This window comes from Pristis pectinata, chromosome 5, assembly GCF_009764475.1.
Source record: "Pristis pectinata isolate sPriPec2 chromosome 5, sPriPec2.1.pri, whole genome shotgun sequence".
In the NCBI taxonomy this organism is placed as follows: Eukaryota; Metazoa; Chordata; class Chondrichthyes; order Rhinopristiformes; family Pristidae; genus Pristis; species Pristis pectinata.
The window spans coordinates 52694533-52709761 of NC_067409.1; the positions used below are offsets into that span (position 1 = coordinate 52694533).

At 39.2% G+C, this 15229-nt stretch overlaps 1 protein-coding gene across 2 annotated transcripts in view; it reads left to right on the forward strand.

Moving 5' to 3' along the window:
* galnt1 (UDP-N-acetyl-alpha-D-galactosamine:polypeptide N-acetylgalactosaminyltransferase 1) overlaps positions 1-2501 on the forward strand; it is an 84458-nt gene extending 81957 nt beyond the window's left edge. Inside the window, exon 12 of one of the 2 annotated variants that reach the window (XM_052015711.1) lies at positions 1054-2481. In XM_052015711.1, coding sequence (XP_051871671.1) covers positions 1054-1200 — 147 coding nt within the window. In that variant the 3' untranslated portion in view covers positions 1201-2481. Of the gene's footprint in view, positions 1-1053 lie in introns of both variants that reach the window. The other variant, XM_052015712.1, reaches the window with a different exon arrangement.
* The last annotated feature ends 12728 nt before the right edge of the window (positions 2502-15229 follow it).

The window sequence follows — 15229 nt, forward strand, 5'->3', positions numbered from 1 at the left end:
GAATGCTTTTAAGCAGATATCTTTTGCGCCTAATGTATGCTTTATTGTTATCCCCTCTTGTGTATATTTTCTATTATGTTTTTAGTTCAACTGTTCTGCATTTCTTTCTCTCCTTCAGTATTCATTTAATGTGTTTCTGCATGATCCTATTCTCTCCCTCGGAGTATGCTTCATTTCACTTTTAAGTTGTTTTCTAATCCAGTTCAGGCCATGCTTACATAGTCTGAATTTGCTATTTTATATATATATTTAAAGTTCTCTCATATGCCCTCTACTGAATCATCATTTACTATCTTCATAGAATCATAGAAAGTCTATAATACCATTGGAGGCCATTCAACCTATCGTATGTGGTGTTTACTTGTCACACTAACCTGCCTAATCTCACCTTCTAGCATGAGGTCCAGAGACCTGCACGTATCATAGTTTTTCAAGTACACATCCAAGTGTTTCCTCATCTCCCCTCTAATCCTTCCAGTCAGTTAAATCTATGCCTCCTGATTTTTGAGTACTTTAAGGGAATTGGGTCGTTCCTATTTAGTCATAATTTTATACATCTCTGTTAAGTCTCCACTCGGCTGTTTCTTTTCCAAAGGGAGTAACATATCCAATCGTTTCTCATAATTAATTTTCTCCACGTATCTTCTCTGCTCCCTGTCCACACCAATCACATCTTTTAAGGTTGTGGCCAAAAATGTACATAGAACTCCAAGTGAGGTTTACCTGGTGCAATAACAGTCCTAGCACAGCATTTCTGCTCTTAAATTCTGTGCCTCAGGTAGCAAAGACAAGCACCTTGTTGAGCTTTTAAAGATTTATGCAATTGCAGACCAAGGTCTTCGTTCCTCCACGCAAATCAATATCCTGCCATATATGGTATATTCCCTTAAAATGTAAGAAATAAAAGTAGGATCAAACCTGCTTACATTTATCAAACTGACTATGCCACCTGAATTGCTTTAAGATCTTTTTGTATATTTGTTTCTTTACATTAAAATTTTTAATAGATTTCTTTCATATGAAAGTAATAGCAATATTTTTCCAATGTTTCAGAAACTGACCCTGTTGCATGTGAACAGCAATCAGTGCTTGGATAAAGCCTCAGAGGCAGACAGCCAGGTGCCCACCATGAAGGATTGTAATGGAAGCCGCTCACAACAGTGGATTCTGCGCAACGTCACACTCCCTGAGGTTTTCTGATTGGTCAGCTCTGAAGATTTAATGGGCTACCTCTGTGCACCTTACTGCTAGATCCGTACTTAAAATGAACTTTCATCTAGGCAGCGAATAGGAGCGTGTAGACTGTTTGAAGGATATTGCAAAAATCTGCATTCCTTTGCTGTTTGAAACCACAGACTTTGGAGAAACTGAGCGCACTGATGTTTACATTGTTTCTAACTGATTTAAAAAGGGGAAGGTGGGGCTGTCAAGATTGTTTAAATCTTAGTGAATGAACTTGCACTGTTCATTAAGAAAATATGATTTAAGGAAGTGGTCCTGACACATCACTGTTTTTCTGTCAGCAGCATATCATAGTAATTTAATTGCACAATTGTTGTATTTGTCTTAAAGTGTGGCATAGCCCCCAGAAATGTTCATAATATCACAAAACATCTTGGTTTATTTGTGGTAACCAATATTACATAATATCAGTGCAAGAATTCAATGAACATATATTAAACATACATTTAAATCACTTTTGTATGAATAAAAGATCTATTTAACTGGGACAGAATTCATGGAAAAAATGAATATTACAATTATGAGGACTTTAATTTTGTGTAGATTTTTATACCTCAATGAAGAATTAACCAGTTCTGATTTACAATTTTTGAACGTTCTGTTTTGTTTACCATGGGATTGTTTCAGTTAATTCATTCTTAATATGGGTAAATAGAAACGTAGAGGCCACATAGAGACAGGAAACTGTAGGGATGTCTTTTTTTTGTCAAGTAGCTTATTTCATTTAATGTTTCCCCTCTGTAATTTCTTGTCCTGGTTCTCTAGGCTGCTAAGTATTGTTTTGGCTCCTTCCTGAATTCTTCTTCTTGAATTATCCTCAAAGAACTGCTGCTATGAACCAGTTGAGGAGCATTTCATTAACCAGCTTCTGAAATACAATGAATAAATGTTTCTGTATAGTTTGGCTTTGTATTCTTGAAGAATAATCCATTTTCTCCTAACGTTAGCAATGTGTGTGGCCTAGGTTCTATCGGATGTAGATTTTTTTTCCCCCTTTTTTATATATTTTGTTTTAAAAACAATAGAATTCATTATAGGTTCTCCTCATCTATGGGCTGGGCTGCAGCTGGAGTTTTTGCAGGATGAAGTCTTCATTCCGTCCATAAAACCATCCTGCTACTTTGTTATTTGCATAACTATACTAGATTCTGTGAAATACTGGTGATTGCTTTTTTTCCTAATAAAATTTTTGAAACTGATATAATTGTGTGTTTTCTACCCATCCATATCAGACAGCAATAAAATGTTCATTCGATACAAATCCTTAATTTTGTATTTCTTTCTCCATTTTCCTCCATTCTATGCATTCTAGACACCTTCCAGTCCCAGTTTTAGTTGACATTATTTTGTGTATTCTCCTCGATGTTGACTGTTATACTATTTGGCACAGAGAATGTCATTGTCAGGTTCTAGCTTGTGCTCACCAGGGCATACTTTCACAAGCTTCCGGCAGAGTCCTTCATCTTGGGCATTAAAGATAATTGTTAACACCTCAACTACCAACCAAATCACTCAATACAAAATGATGTGCAGCTCAGAATTCAAATAGTTTTTTTTTAAGAAGGGTGTAACTAAAATTCCACATAGGAATGATCCTTTAATCCTGCATAATTCCAATGCCTGAGTCTCATCTATTTCTATGTATGTATTCTATTCTATGTATAATCTATTTCTAATTATAACTCTCAATCACATGCCTGTGTTTCTGAAAAGCATAAAATTCTAGTTCTTTCAGAGTTTATGGTTAGCAATGATCATCTCAATTAATTTTCTGGCTCAGTCCTGCACTTTAGAAGCCTCAACATCACTACCTTGAGGAGACTCAAACCAGTGTGTTTTAACTCAGGCTGATCTTGTTCAAGGACAAAATGGCATGCTCTGCCTTAAATACACGAGCACTCTATTCACTCCAGCTATCTCCTCACTGCAACTGTCTTTATGTACTAGAATACAGACCACTCTTTCAATTGACTTTAGTACTTGTCCCTCAAGGGTCTACTTTCATTCAACTTGAATAAAGTTATTATTGCTGAAGCAACACAGAAACTTGGACTTAATTTTCATTCTATGCTTAGAATATATTTTGATCAATTTGTACGCCCAATTTATCCTCCACCTTTCGAGCTTTATTTTAGAGCATGGGTCTGGAGTGACTGATGGGTATGTGGAATGAGGCTGCTTTCTGGTTCTTGCTGATACGTTTTCTCATCCTTGGAAAGCTCTATGAGGATAAAAGAGACATTTGTTTATAATGGAAGTGAAGCCTGAGGTTCTCTACAGTGGTAAAGTCACTATGTTCACTTGCAGTGGAGGGTAGATGTGGCAGTCATTAATGACAGACTGATTTTTGGGTCCTATTAAGACGTTGAAGCAAAACCCAATCCATTTTTGTCTGTTTAAAAGTCGAAGCACTCATTCATTCATTTCTTTTAATTGCTTATATTTCTATTTTCAGGCTCTGTTCCTTGACCTGGGTAATGTGTCACTAATTGGTTGAATAGTATCAATGTTGATTTATACTTTTTCCCTGAATAGGTCTGAGACTTTATGGAGTTAAATTTCTGTAGGATTTGGGGCATTTGGCAAATGAAATCTGTAGAATTCTGGGTGGCATAAATATTTATAGGAAACAATTGAAAATCTCTTCTGAAAAGTAACGTGAGGATTATCAATCTAATTTGGATCAATTGTTGGTAACATGCATTATCCAGACATCTTTTCAGTTTTAATTACTGTTCATTGGTATACCCTACAATGCCACTTCTATTGGGCCAGAGAATTATTTCCTTATTAACTCTGACTGGTGTTGTACAAAGAGAACTCTGACAGTATAATTTGCTACATCCTGGAATCATTTATTTTCAAGGAAGTATAAAATTGTGTGCTTCCTTTCGGGTGGCAACTATTCCACAATCCACTCTGAGAAATGTGTGTTTGGTTTCTGTGTACCAAATAAATCTGACTACACAGCACATATAGTACATGTTCTGATGAAGGTTCTTGATCCAAAACATCAACTGTTCATTTCCCTCCACAAGTGCTGTCTGACCTGAGTTCCTCCAGCAGTTTTTTTTTGCTCCAGATTCCAACATCTGCAGTGTTAACACAGCACGTGTTAAGTCACTATGCATTTTGGGGTTTTGAATAAAGCAATAGCCATTTGGGGCACATAACCTGGATAACTACACATTACCTTAACCAATATCGCAAGTCAGCACATTTCCAGAGTATCACACCTGTCTTTCCCAATAACTGATGATGTACAAGTGCATCTCTAGGTTATGGAATTTTGGAGGCTTTTACGCCAGTTCCGTCTCTCGAAAGGAGATGTTTTAATTTATTGTATTAATCTATTCCTCTGAACCTTTGTCTCAGATCTCCTGTTAGGTCCCTTTTTTAATCTGAGACTGAATGATAAGATATCTTTATTAGTCACATGTACATCGAAACACACAGTGAAATGCATCTTTTTGCATAGAGTATTCTGGGGGCAGCCCGCAAGTGTCACCACGCTTCCAGCGCCAACATGGCATGCCCACAACTTCCTAACCTGTATGTCTTTGGAATGTGGGAAGAAACTAGAGCACCTGGAGGAAACCCACGCAGACACAGGGAGAACGTACAAACTCCTTACAGACAGCGGCAGGAATTGAACCCAGGTCACTGGTGCTGCAATAGTGTTATGCTAACTGCTACACTACTGTGCCTGTGGGCACTTTTAGTTTTACCCAAGGCTAAATCAAATCTGTTTGGAATAGAATTATCCCTTAATATGTTTCTGTCAGGATTTAGTTTACTGGGGAAATTCGACTCAACAGACTATGAAAAAAATATTTTGTCATATTTTGGGTATTAATTGGATTCAGTTGATTGGGTTCATATGAAATGTATCAGTAGTAACAGATGCGTTGTTCCAAAGTACAGTCCTTGTACTTAACACCTTGCAGTGTCCCTCTTAATATTTTAGCACATCAGGCTAAATTATGATCCAAGTTTAGAAGTTAGTTGATACTAACAACGCTTCTGTGCAGGTGTTCAGTTTTTGGACATGTTCTGGATGTTTCAATACAACTTTTGCATATTCCACATCCTTTTTAAATTAACAAAGTCATGTTTATTTGATGGAAACTTAAATGTCTATTTGCCTTGTGAAATGTTGGTCAGGATAAAGCCAAATATTTATTTGTGGCTTGGATTTTTGGTGCAAACTTCTTTTGTTCTACTGTTGAAAGCCAATTAAATAAAAGTTGTTTTTATGGGACCACGGCAGAAGTTTCCACAACACAGCCCTGAGTCTTTCTGATGGCCTTTCTTATTTTCACTGTTCACAACTAAATCAGTACCATTGAGTCCAATAAATCATTGTGTCCACCCACCAAAGTCACCGAACAAGTAGATGATTGATTTTATGCCACTTGGAATATAACGTAGCCATTTTATCAGAAACTAACATCCAAAAAAAAGGAAGACATGTTCATTGTTGTGATGACAGTGATTTCTTTGACAAGTATCTTATGGTTTATATGATTCAAGGTTATTAAGAACAAGCATCAAACAGGCTGTCTTCTTCTTCTGTGCAAGTGCTGCTTTGAAAATCTGGAGCATTTCTTGGGTTTGTTCCCTCCACAGGAAGCAGTCCCTTTACTGCAATTTCTCTTGCGTATCTAACAGATTGTTACTTGGAAGCTGCAGAAAATATTTACAATGCTTCGCCCCTGGGATGAATACCTAATTACCTTCCATTAAAATGGACTCTCAGAGATGCATTGTAGATCTTTGTTCTTATCTCTTTTGACAGTTAGTTAGTTCTCAAGGTGTAAAGATCTGAAATAAAAACAGGTACTGGAAATGTTCAGTGAGACAACATATCTGTGAAAAGAAAACCTCTTCACAGAAAAGAGAATCCATCAGAAATTTAACTTCCTCTCTCTCTACAATGCTCCCTGACCAGCTGAGTATTTCTAGCATTTTCTGGTATTATTTCCAGTTATAGTGTCTCACAGAACTGCATTTCACAGATTCACACATAGCAGGAGTTGAACTCCTGCTACAAGATTCCCCTGAGAGATATCAATAGCCCATTTGGAAAAGCTGACAACTTTTAAATAGGAGGTGAAAAGGTATACTGAAAGAGAGAGTCATACAGCACAAAAATAGGCCCTTGGGCCCAAATTGTCCATGCTGACCAAGGTGCCTTCCTGAGCTAGTCCCATTTGCCTACATTTGGCTTATGTCTCTCTAACCTTTCTATCCATGAACCTGTCCAAATGTTTTTAAACACTGTAACTGTACCTGCATTTACCACTTCCTCTATAAGCTTGTTCCGTATACCTACCAATATCTGCATGAAAAGCTTGGGAGAGAAACAATTTGGACAGGCTATGGACAGGGTGTGAGAAGGTACAATGCAGCCATTTCCATAATGAAAGGGATTGTACAGAAAACTGATGTAGGAGACAAGGACTTTTCTGGCATTTATTCTGCCCATGATGAGCACACTGTTGCCATTAACAGAGAACTTGCAGCAGATATTCTGTGTGAGAGATTTATAAAAATGCACAACACTGTGAATGCTGTGGAAGTATGTGTTGCATGCTCTCCACAGAAAAAATATGCAGTTTCTATACTAGAAATATGCTCAGAATGGTATACCTCACATATTGGAATTTTACTGTAATGTCATTGACTCTGTAGGGTGTGTCCTCAATTTACAAAGGTACAATGATAGAGAGAGGAGAGGGAGAGAAACTCTTTCGGCAGGCAATGCACAAATAATCTCTGCTGCTGATGCACTTCCTCCAGATCAAAATGGAAATTAAACAAACCCCCTAGAAGCTTTGTCAGAATAGGGAAGTGAGAAAACAAGTTAGTTTTCTGCAGTGGAGAACACGAGGGAGGAGATGGGTTGAACAAAGCGCACATCGTCTGTTAGTGTGGGACCAAATTAGCCCCTAAGAAAGGGGGGCTTAATCAAGCGGATACTGAAAGTGATGGCATTAAAAACTGCTCCATGACAGTTGCTGTGAAAACAAAAGAAATCTGGCTGCTTTGCAGGTGAACTATAGTACTGTAGCTAGGTTAATAGTTCAACTGGAGGACATGCAGTTCTGAAAGAAGGCAGTAGGGGCAGATAAATTATGTGTCAGAAGTAGAATTAGGAAACACATGGTTTAAGTTGGTGGGGGGGGGGGGAGTTAGTGGGTGTTGGGGGAGTGGACCGAACAACAGGAATGTCTTTGGTGGGATGGAGACCAAGAGTGACTGAATGAAGCAAATAGTGCCAGCTGACAGAGGGTCTTGCTAATATATGACTCTCACCTGCCCTCTAACATGGTACAGCCAGCAGTACAACCTGAAATCACAATCAAAAGGACATAATGGAAAAAAGAAAATTTCAGTAGGGCCCTAGGGAGTATTGAGTAACAGAGGGACCTCAGTGTACAGGTCCAAGGATCCATGAAGAGGCAGCACATGTAGATAGGGTGCTGAAGAAGGCTTACAGGATTCTTGTCTTCATCAGCTGGGGCATAGAATATAAGAGCTGGGGTGGGTGGTGTTATGGTACAGCTTTATAAATTTTTGTTAGACCAAAGTTGGAGTACTGTGTGCAGTTCTGGTCGCTACACGACAGGAAGGACATGACTGCACTGAAGAGAATGCAGAGGAGATTAGCAGGATGTTGCATGAGAAGGTTCAGTTATGAGGAGAGATTGAATTGATTGTGTTTGTTTTCCTTGGCGCAGAGGAGCCTAGGTCGGGGGAGGTTACGCTGGTGGGAGTGGGAGTTGCTGATAGAGGTATACAGAAATGATGTGCTAATTTGGCTGAATATCTGACAGTGTGTGCAAACCGTGAGTCATGGATCTAAGGCTCGCTGTAGTGTTGGGTGAGAGTGCAGCAAAGCATATAGATTTTTGGTCAGGGTCCTGATTCTAAGAAATTATTGGTAATTGAGTGATGGGGCCCTGATGCAAGGTTAGTCATCCACTTGTTTGAATGTGCATTTGAAAGTTTTGTCACTGACCTTAACTAATTAAAGTCATAAAATGTGTGGAGCTTTGCATCCCAGTGATTGCTTGTATTTCCTCTCACTGTCTCCATGGTGCATGCCTTGGAGGTCTCCTGGCTCAAGTGAACACAAGACATCTATTCTATTTTGCAGTCCCTGCACTAAGACATGCAGCACTGCATCTGAAAACACCAGAGCCTGATCTCCTAGTTATCTTTTCTTCCCAGTTTCCCAAGACAGTTCCTGTTTTTAGAATACTGCACAGCAGACCTCCTTTTTTAGAAGTGTGGGATAGCTTTGAGTGGTGCCAGATACTTACCATATTGGGTCCATGCTGATAATGAACAGTGCAGTTAACACGGGCTGCATGCAGTATGCATGTGAGAGAACAGGGAGCATAAATCAAAAACAGCACACCTACTGTGATCATCACCTTCACAGTCAAGGCATGTTCAGTTCAAACACCTACATCTTTATTGAGGAAGTATTAATATAACATTCTATTATTACCATTGGAGGTGAGCCAGTCCAGTTCTCTCTCCCATACATACATAAGCACATGTACATGTGCATTCAGTTTCTCTCTCTCTCTCTCTCTCTCTCTCTCTCTCTCTCTCTCTCTCTCTCTCTCTCTCTCTCTCACATACTCACACACACACACATGAATACACAAGAAATGCAGACATTTGGAAAGGAGTGCATAGATGTCCATTTGGAATTCAGTTAAAGTAAAAACACTTGGAGAGGAAACTGAACAACAAAAAAATCTGATGAGTGTTTTCGCACTGGGTGTCATCAACCACTTATTTTGGAATATTTGGCAGTAGCCCTACTGCTGATAGATGCTGGAGAAATAAATCCTCACACTGAGCTTGATCTTCCCAGCTGAAATCTACAGAATAAAGCATATTTGTGATGAAGTTAACTTCCTAGGAATAAAAATATGTCCATATCATGTTCTCCAAGCTGATTTCAACAGATCCTCTGATTTTATGAACAAATTCATTATAATGAAATGTGCCTAAGGCCTTTTTAATTGGATGAAGGAAATCCCTGAGAACACTAACTCATGGAACATTCCTTTTGGAAAATCAGCTTCAGGAAAAGAAACTGGAAGAACTTAGCAATAATCATATGCATATTATGTACTCACTGGAGACCTCCATGGCACCAGCCCTTGGACAACTAGCTTATCTTAATTAAATAAATCAGTGAAGGATACAGCCCAAAGCTATGGTTTGAATTTTCATTTTACATCAGCAAACTCATTACAGTGTAATAGTTACAGATTTCTCCCATCAGATTTCTGTCTTACCTCAGTTGCTGCTAACATAATAAATCTGAACCCAAACAGAAACCATTCACAATAAGTTATATAGTCAGACTCCTAATATTTCTTCTCTTTGTACAACTTCTTTACAAGGGATGGGGAAGGCATTCATTTTTAATGTATTTTATAACTTTCGGTAGGTTGGAAATATTCTTGTGATGTATTAAGTAGACTTGTTGCCTTGACTTTACTCTCTCTTTTCAAATAGATGTGCAACAACCAGATCAAAAATTTAAAACCATGTGTTTGGAATGCTGAATTCAGAGCAAACTGATACCATAAATATGTTACATTTATCAGTATCTAAAAGAGAAAATTTGAACCCACTTCCTAAAGCACAATGAAAAATTATTACAAATGTCTGGGAAATCATTTTTGTTGAATTCAAATATGGTTGTCATAAAACCAATTAGCAATAATTAATTTCTTAATATTTAGCAGTTTATATATCATTTTAAGTACATAGTCCTAAATCTAATGTGCAATTTAATTAATATAAAAACAACTCGCCAATTATTAGTAATGTTATTCTTTTGATGACTGCTGTAACCAACGCTCCAGGGTAGATGTTAGGCATACAGGTAACTTTTGTAAAACATGGAGACACAAGAGAGGCTGCAGATGCTGGAAATCTTTTTTTCTTTCCAGTCCTGATGAAGGGTCTTGGCCCAAAATGTCAACTGTTCATTTCCCTCCGTAGATGCTGCCTAACCTGTTCAGTTCCTCCAGCATTTCGTGTATGTTGCTTTTGTAAAACATCCTCATTCGCATCCTATCAGCTATTTCCCGTTGTCTGATCTGTGTTCTGACGAAGGGTCTCCGATGTGAAACATTGGCCACAGATGTGCCCTGACTTGCTGAGTATAAGATAATATCTCTATTAGTCACATGTACATCGAAACACACAGTGAAATACATCTTTTGTATAGAGTGTTCTGGAGGCAGCCCGCAAGCGTTGCCATGCTTTCAGTGCCAACATAGCATGCCCACAACTTCCTACCACGTATGTCTTTGGAATGTGGGAGGAAACCGGAGCATCCAGAGGAAACCCATGCAGACACGGGGAGAACGTACAAACTCCTTACAGAATGTGGCCAGAATTGAATTTTCCAGTATCTTCTGTTTAGGTTTTAGATTTCCATCAGCTGCAGGTTATTTGATTTCCCCTCTAAACCTCCTACCCTGATCCTGAACTTGTACCTGATGAGAAAAAGAAGGAATAAAAAAACAAGGTTTTCCTCCTGGGTTGCTTACATTCATTGTCTTAGCGAGTATTCTTAAATTCCTGGGGAGTTCAGGATGATTTTTGGGGTGTGAAACACTGGGGTTGGAGGTATAGAAAGGAGGGCACAAGGGTTCAAAGATGTTGTTCCCGTCTGGAAGGTAAATTTCACAAGTTGTCCATATGATAACAAGAAGTGACTTCTGTGCACATATATCAACAGAATCTGATCTGCAGGTTATAAAACTGGCATTTAAATATTATTTTACAAAATACAATTATACCTAGCCTGTCTAAAATTGTTTTTGAAAGGTGGGAACATGGTAAAAATAAAATTGTAAATATTTCTTTTAGCTGCAGAAAAGTATAGGGGTTTGGTGTGATTCCATTTTCTTAGATCAAATAAAAAGCACCAAAGCCTTAGAGCAAGATTAATTTTTGGTAACTTTAATTTCAAAGAGTGAATGTGAAAAACAGGCAAGATCCATGGAAGCCCCTCTGTTGGGCTTTGCCAGTGTGGTGGAAAGCACTTGTTCACATGACTACTGGATGATGAGATGTTTTGAAAATCTGAACAGTGCACTTAATTGAATTCCTTAGTCAAATCTGCTATGAAGCCAGTCTCCAAACATTGTTTTTAATAATTACTCAAAACATAAAGGATAAAGATAAATTTATGAGATCAGATGAGTTGGCAAATAGAACAACATTCAAACTTAGTCAGTAAGTGCACCATTTAAATGCAATTGTCAAAGCTGCCCACATAATGCTGCTCTCATCAGTACATGATAAGAGTTATTAAGGTCATACTAAAGTAACATTAATCATGTTGCTGTGGTTCTGGCTACTTCTCAACACTCATATATGCAGTACACTGAGTACCTAATCAACCAAAATATGTTTAACTTTCAACCATATGTATGATGGCATATCTGGGTTATTCAATCGTTCAGTGCAAAACGTGCGAAGGTCACCAAATCTGCTATGACTTCTAAGTACAGAAAATGTTAGTAGTGCAATATGTATTTACTTAAATTTAGTTATTAATGCAAGAAGGGAAAAATACGTATACATAAAGCAGCTGAAAGGGTAGCAGTATAATAAGATAAGATATAAGATATCTTTTTATTAGTCACATGTACATCGAAACACACAGTGAAATGCATCTTTTGCATAGAATGTTCTAGGGGCAGCCCGTAAGTATCGCCATGCTTCCGACGCCAACATAGCATGCCCACAACTTCCTAACTTGTACGTCTTTGGAATGTGGGAGGAAACTGGAGCACCCAGAGGAAACCCACGCAGACACGAGAAGAACATACAAACTCCTTACAGACAGTGGCCAGAATTGAACCTGTGTCCCTGGTGCTTTACGCTAACCACTACACTACCGTGCCTGTGCATAGGGTAGACCAGTTGGAGCAGAGCCTTGCTGGTGATGAATACAGGTAGGACAATCATTCCCTAACATCACATGAACAATTGGCCATTGTTCTTTTTTTGAAAGACCCAGTTCTTCACAGTAAGAAGTGGCAACATTAAACCTGTGTTTATTTTGTTCAATTATTTAAACTAGATCCCACAGGTAAATTAGTTTCTCATCTCTGATGAGGCTACACCTCTAGTGTGCATCTAACCATACAAAATGGACATATAGCAGACCACTGAGCTTCAGCATAGTTTTTAGATTGTGTTGCAACATTTAAGGAGCCCAGTTTGGCCCATGAATTTATGCCGACTCACAGAACAATCCCATTCTCCCACTAATTTTCCTCGTAACTAATTTCACCACATTCCCATCAATTTCCCCCATTCACCTACTTACCACAGGCAATTTACATTGGCCATTTAATTTACCAACCTGCACATCTTATGAACTGGGAAATCTACACAGTCACAAGGAGGACGTGCAAAGTCCACACAGATGGCACCAGAGTCCAGGTTTGAACATGAGTTGCTGGAGCTGTGAGGTGGCAGCTCTACTGGCTGTTCCACTGTGCTGCCTTAGTTGGTGCATACCTTTGTCCATAAAGATTTATCTACTTCACGACTGGACTCAAAACAATAGTGTAGCAGATGAGGAAGGTGAGGCAAATATAGAAGTTAAAGTGAACATGTTTATTAGCAGGACAGGCAGGAGCAGGACAGGCAGTAACAAAGTTCTGACAGCCTAATCTGCATTTATTTTAATGCACAAAGCCTGAGAGGTAAGGCAGATGAACTCAGGGCATGGATATTATAGCTATTACAGAATCATGGTTGAGTGATGGGCAGGATTGGCAGCTCAATATTCTCAGGTATAGCTGCTACAGGCATTATAGAGGTGGAGGTAAGAGAGGAGGGCAAGTTGTGTTTCTGATTAGGGAGAACATCACAGCAGTGCCTAGAGAGGATATTCCTGGGGGAGCATTCAGTGAGGTTTCATGGATGGAACTCAGAAATACTAAGGGTGTGATCACTTTGATACGATTGTACTATAGGCCCCCCACTAGTCAACAGGGAATTACAGGGAGATCGCAGATAGCTGTAAAACTAAAAGGGTTGTAATAGTAGGCGATTTTAACTTCTCAGTTTTGACTGGAACTGTCATAGTGCTAAGTGCTTGGATGGGGCAGGATTTGCTAATTGTATCCAGCAAAGTTTTCTCACGCAATATGTAGATGGCCCTACTAGGGAGGGGAGGCAACACTTGACCTTCTTTTGGGAAATGAAGCGGGCCAAGTGACTGACGTGTCAGTGGTGGAGCTGTTTGGATCCAGCAACAATAATTCTCTTTGTTTTTAAATAGTTATGGAAAAAGATAGGACTGGTCCCTAAGTTAAAGTCCTAAATCAAGGCAAGGCTAGTTTTACAACATAGAACACGGAATGGTACAGCACAGGAACAGACCCTTCTGCCCAAGATGGCTGTGCTGAACATGATGCCAAATTAAAGTGATCCCTTCTGCCTACATATGATTCATATCCCTCCACTCCCTGCACATTCATGTGCCTATCTAAAAGCCACTAGTTTATCTGCTTCTACCACCACCCCAGAAGCATGTTCCACTCTCTGTGTAAAAAACTTGCCCCACACATCTCCTTTAAACTTTCCCCCATTCATCTTAACCCTAGGGTATTTGTCATTTCTGCCCTGGGAAAAAAATTCTGGCTGTCTACCCTATCTATGCCTCTCATAACTTTATAAACTTCTGTCACGTCTCCCCTCAGCTCCAGAGAAAACAGTTAAAAGTTTGTCCAACCTCTGCTTATAGGTGTTAGATGGGAACTTTCTGGCAGTTAAGACAATTTGCCATTTTAAATTCATATTTGTTCAGCGGATGGAATCCATTATATCTAAAATATTAATTTGGATCTGTCTTACACATGTTCTTCAGATTCTGCTGGACCTGTCCCTTGCCTATCTGCAGTTGAATGTAAAATCAGACCTCAGACCTACAGGAAGTTGCAAAACACCAAGTTATCACGTGGGGTTGATTCAGCATGGAAGACCTTTCAGTCGGTAATGGATAAAATGTTTTAGGGGAACCAAAATTGCCTACGGAATCAATATCATTTTCACTGAAAAGTTCACAGAAACACAGTGTATGGTTGAAACAGAACAAGTGTACATTTATGCAGTCTGAAGTTGTGTACCTGCATGTCAAATCAACAAGAATGAGTGGAGTCCTGTCCAAGTAAAGGTGGTAGTCCTGTTGGATGCAAGGGAGCCAACTAACTTTACTGAACTTTGCCTTTTCCCTGAGATGCCCCAGTACCAGTTAAAGTTGTTAATGACTTTAACCACCATATTGAGACCCCTTTACCAACTACTGCACAACGAGGAGACCTGGCTCTTGGGTGAAGAGCAACAGGGAACATAAAGCTCAATGGTGCATCTCTCCTGGTCCATTATGACTTATGGAAAATGTTATGGCCACTGTGTGATGCCTCCAGCTACAGGGGGAGTGCAGTCAATAGCCATATTATGCAATCGGGCCATGAGCTACCGATTATGTACTCTTGCCTCACCTCCACCCACAGTGAGAAAAATTGCACAGATTTTCTCTCTCTCTCTCCCCCCACTCTCTCTCTCTCTCTGTTTTGTGTGTTGTCTGAACCTACATGCCTGTGATGCAGCTGCAAACAAGTTTTACATTGTAACTGTACCTCATGTACTTGTGCACATGACAATAAACTCAACTCGACTTGAATCTCTCTCTCTCTCTCTCTCTCTCTCTCCATAGAAGTTGTCATCTGGTCTCCAAGGTCTGGCAGAATCTGGGGTCCAGCTGCAACTGCACTGGAATCTGATGTGCGGGTCAATTGCTCCCGCTGCAGGTAGAAAGGTTATTTTATGAAAACATTAAAGCAGTTATTTTCCCAAATTAAAGTATATATAAAAAAAAGGTGGTGATATGCAACTGCATTAATGGCAAACATTAACT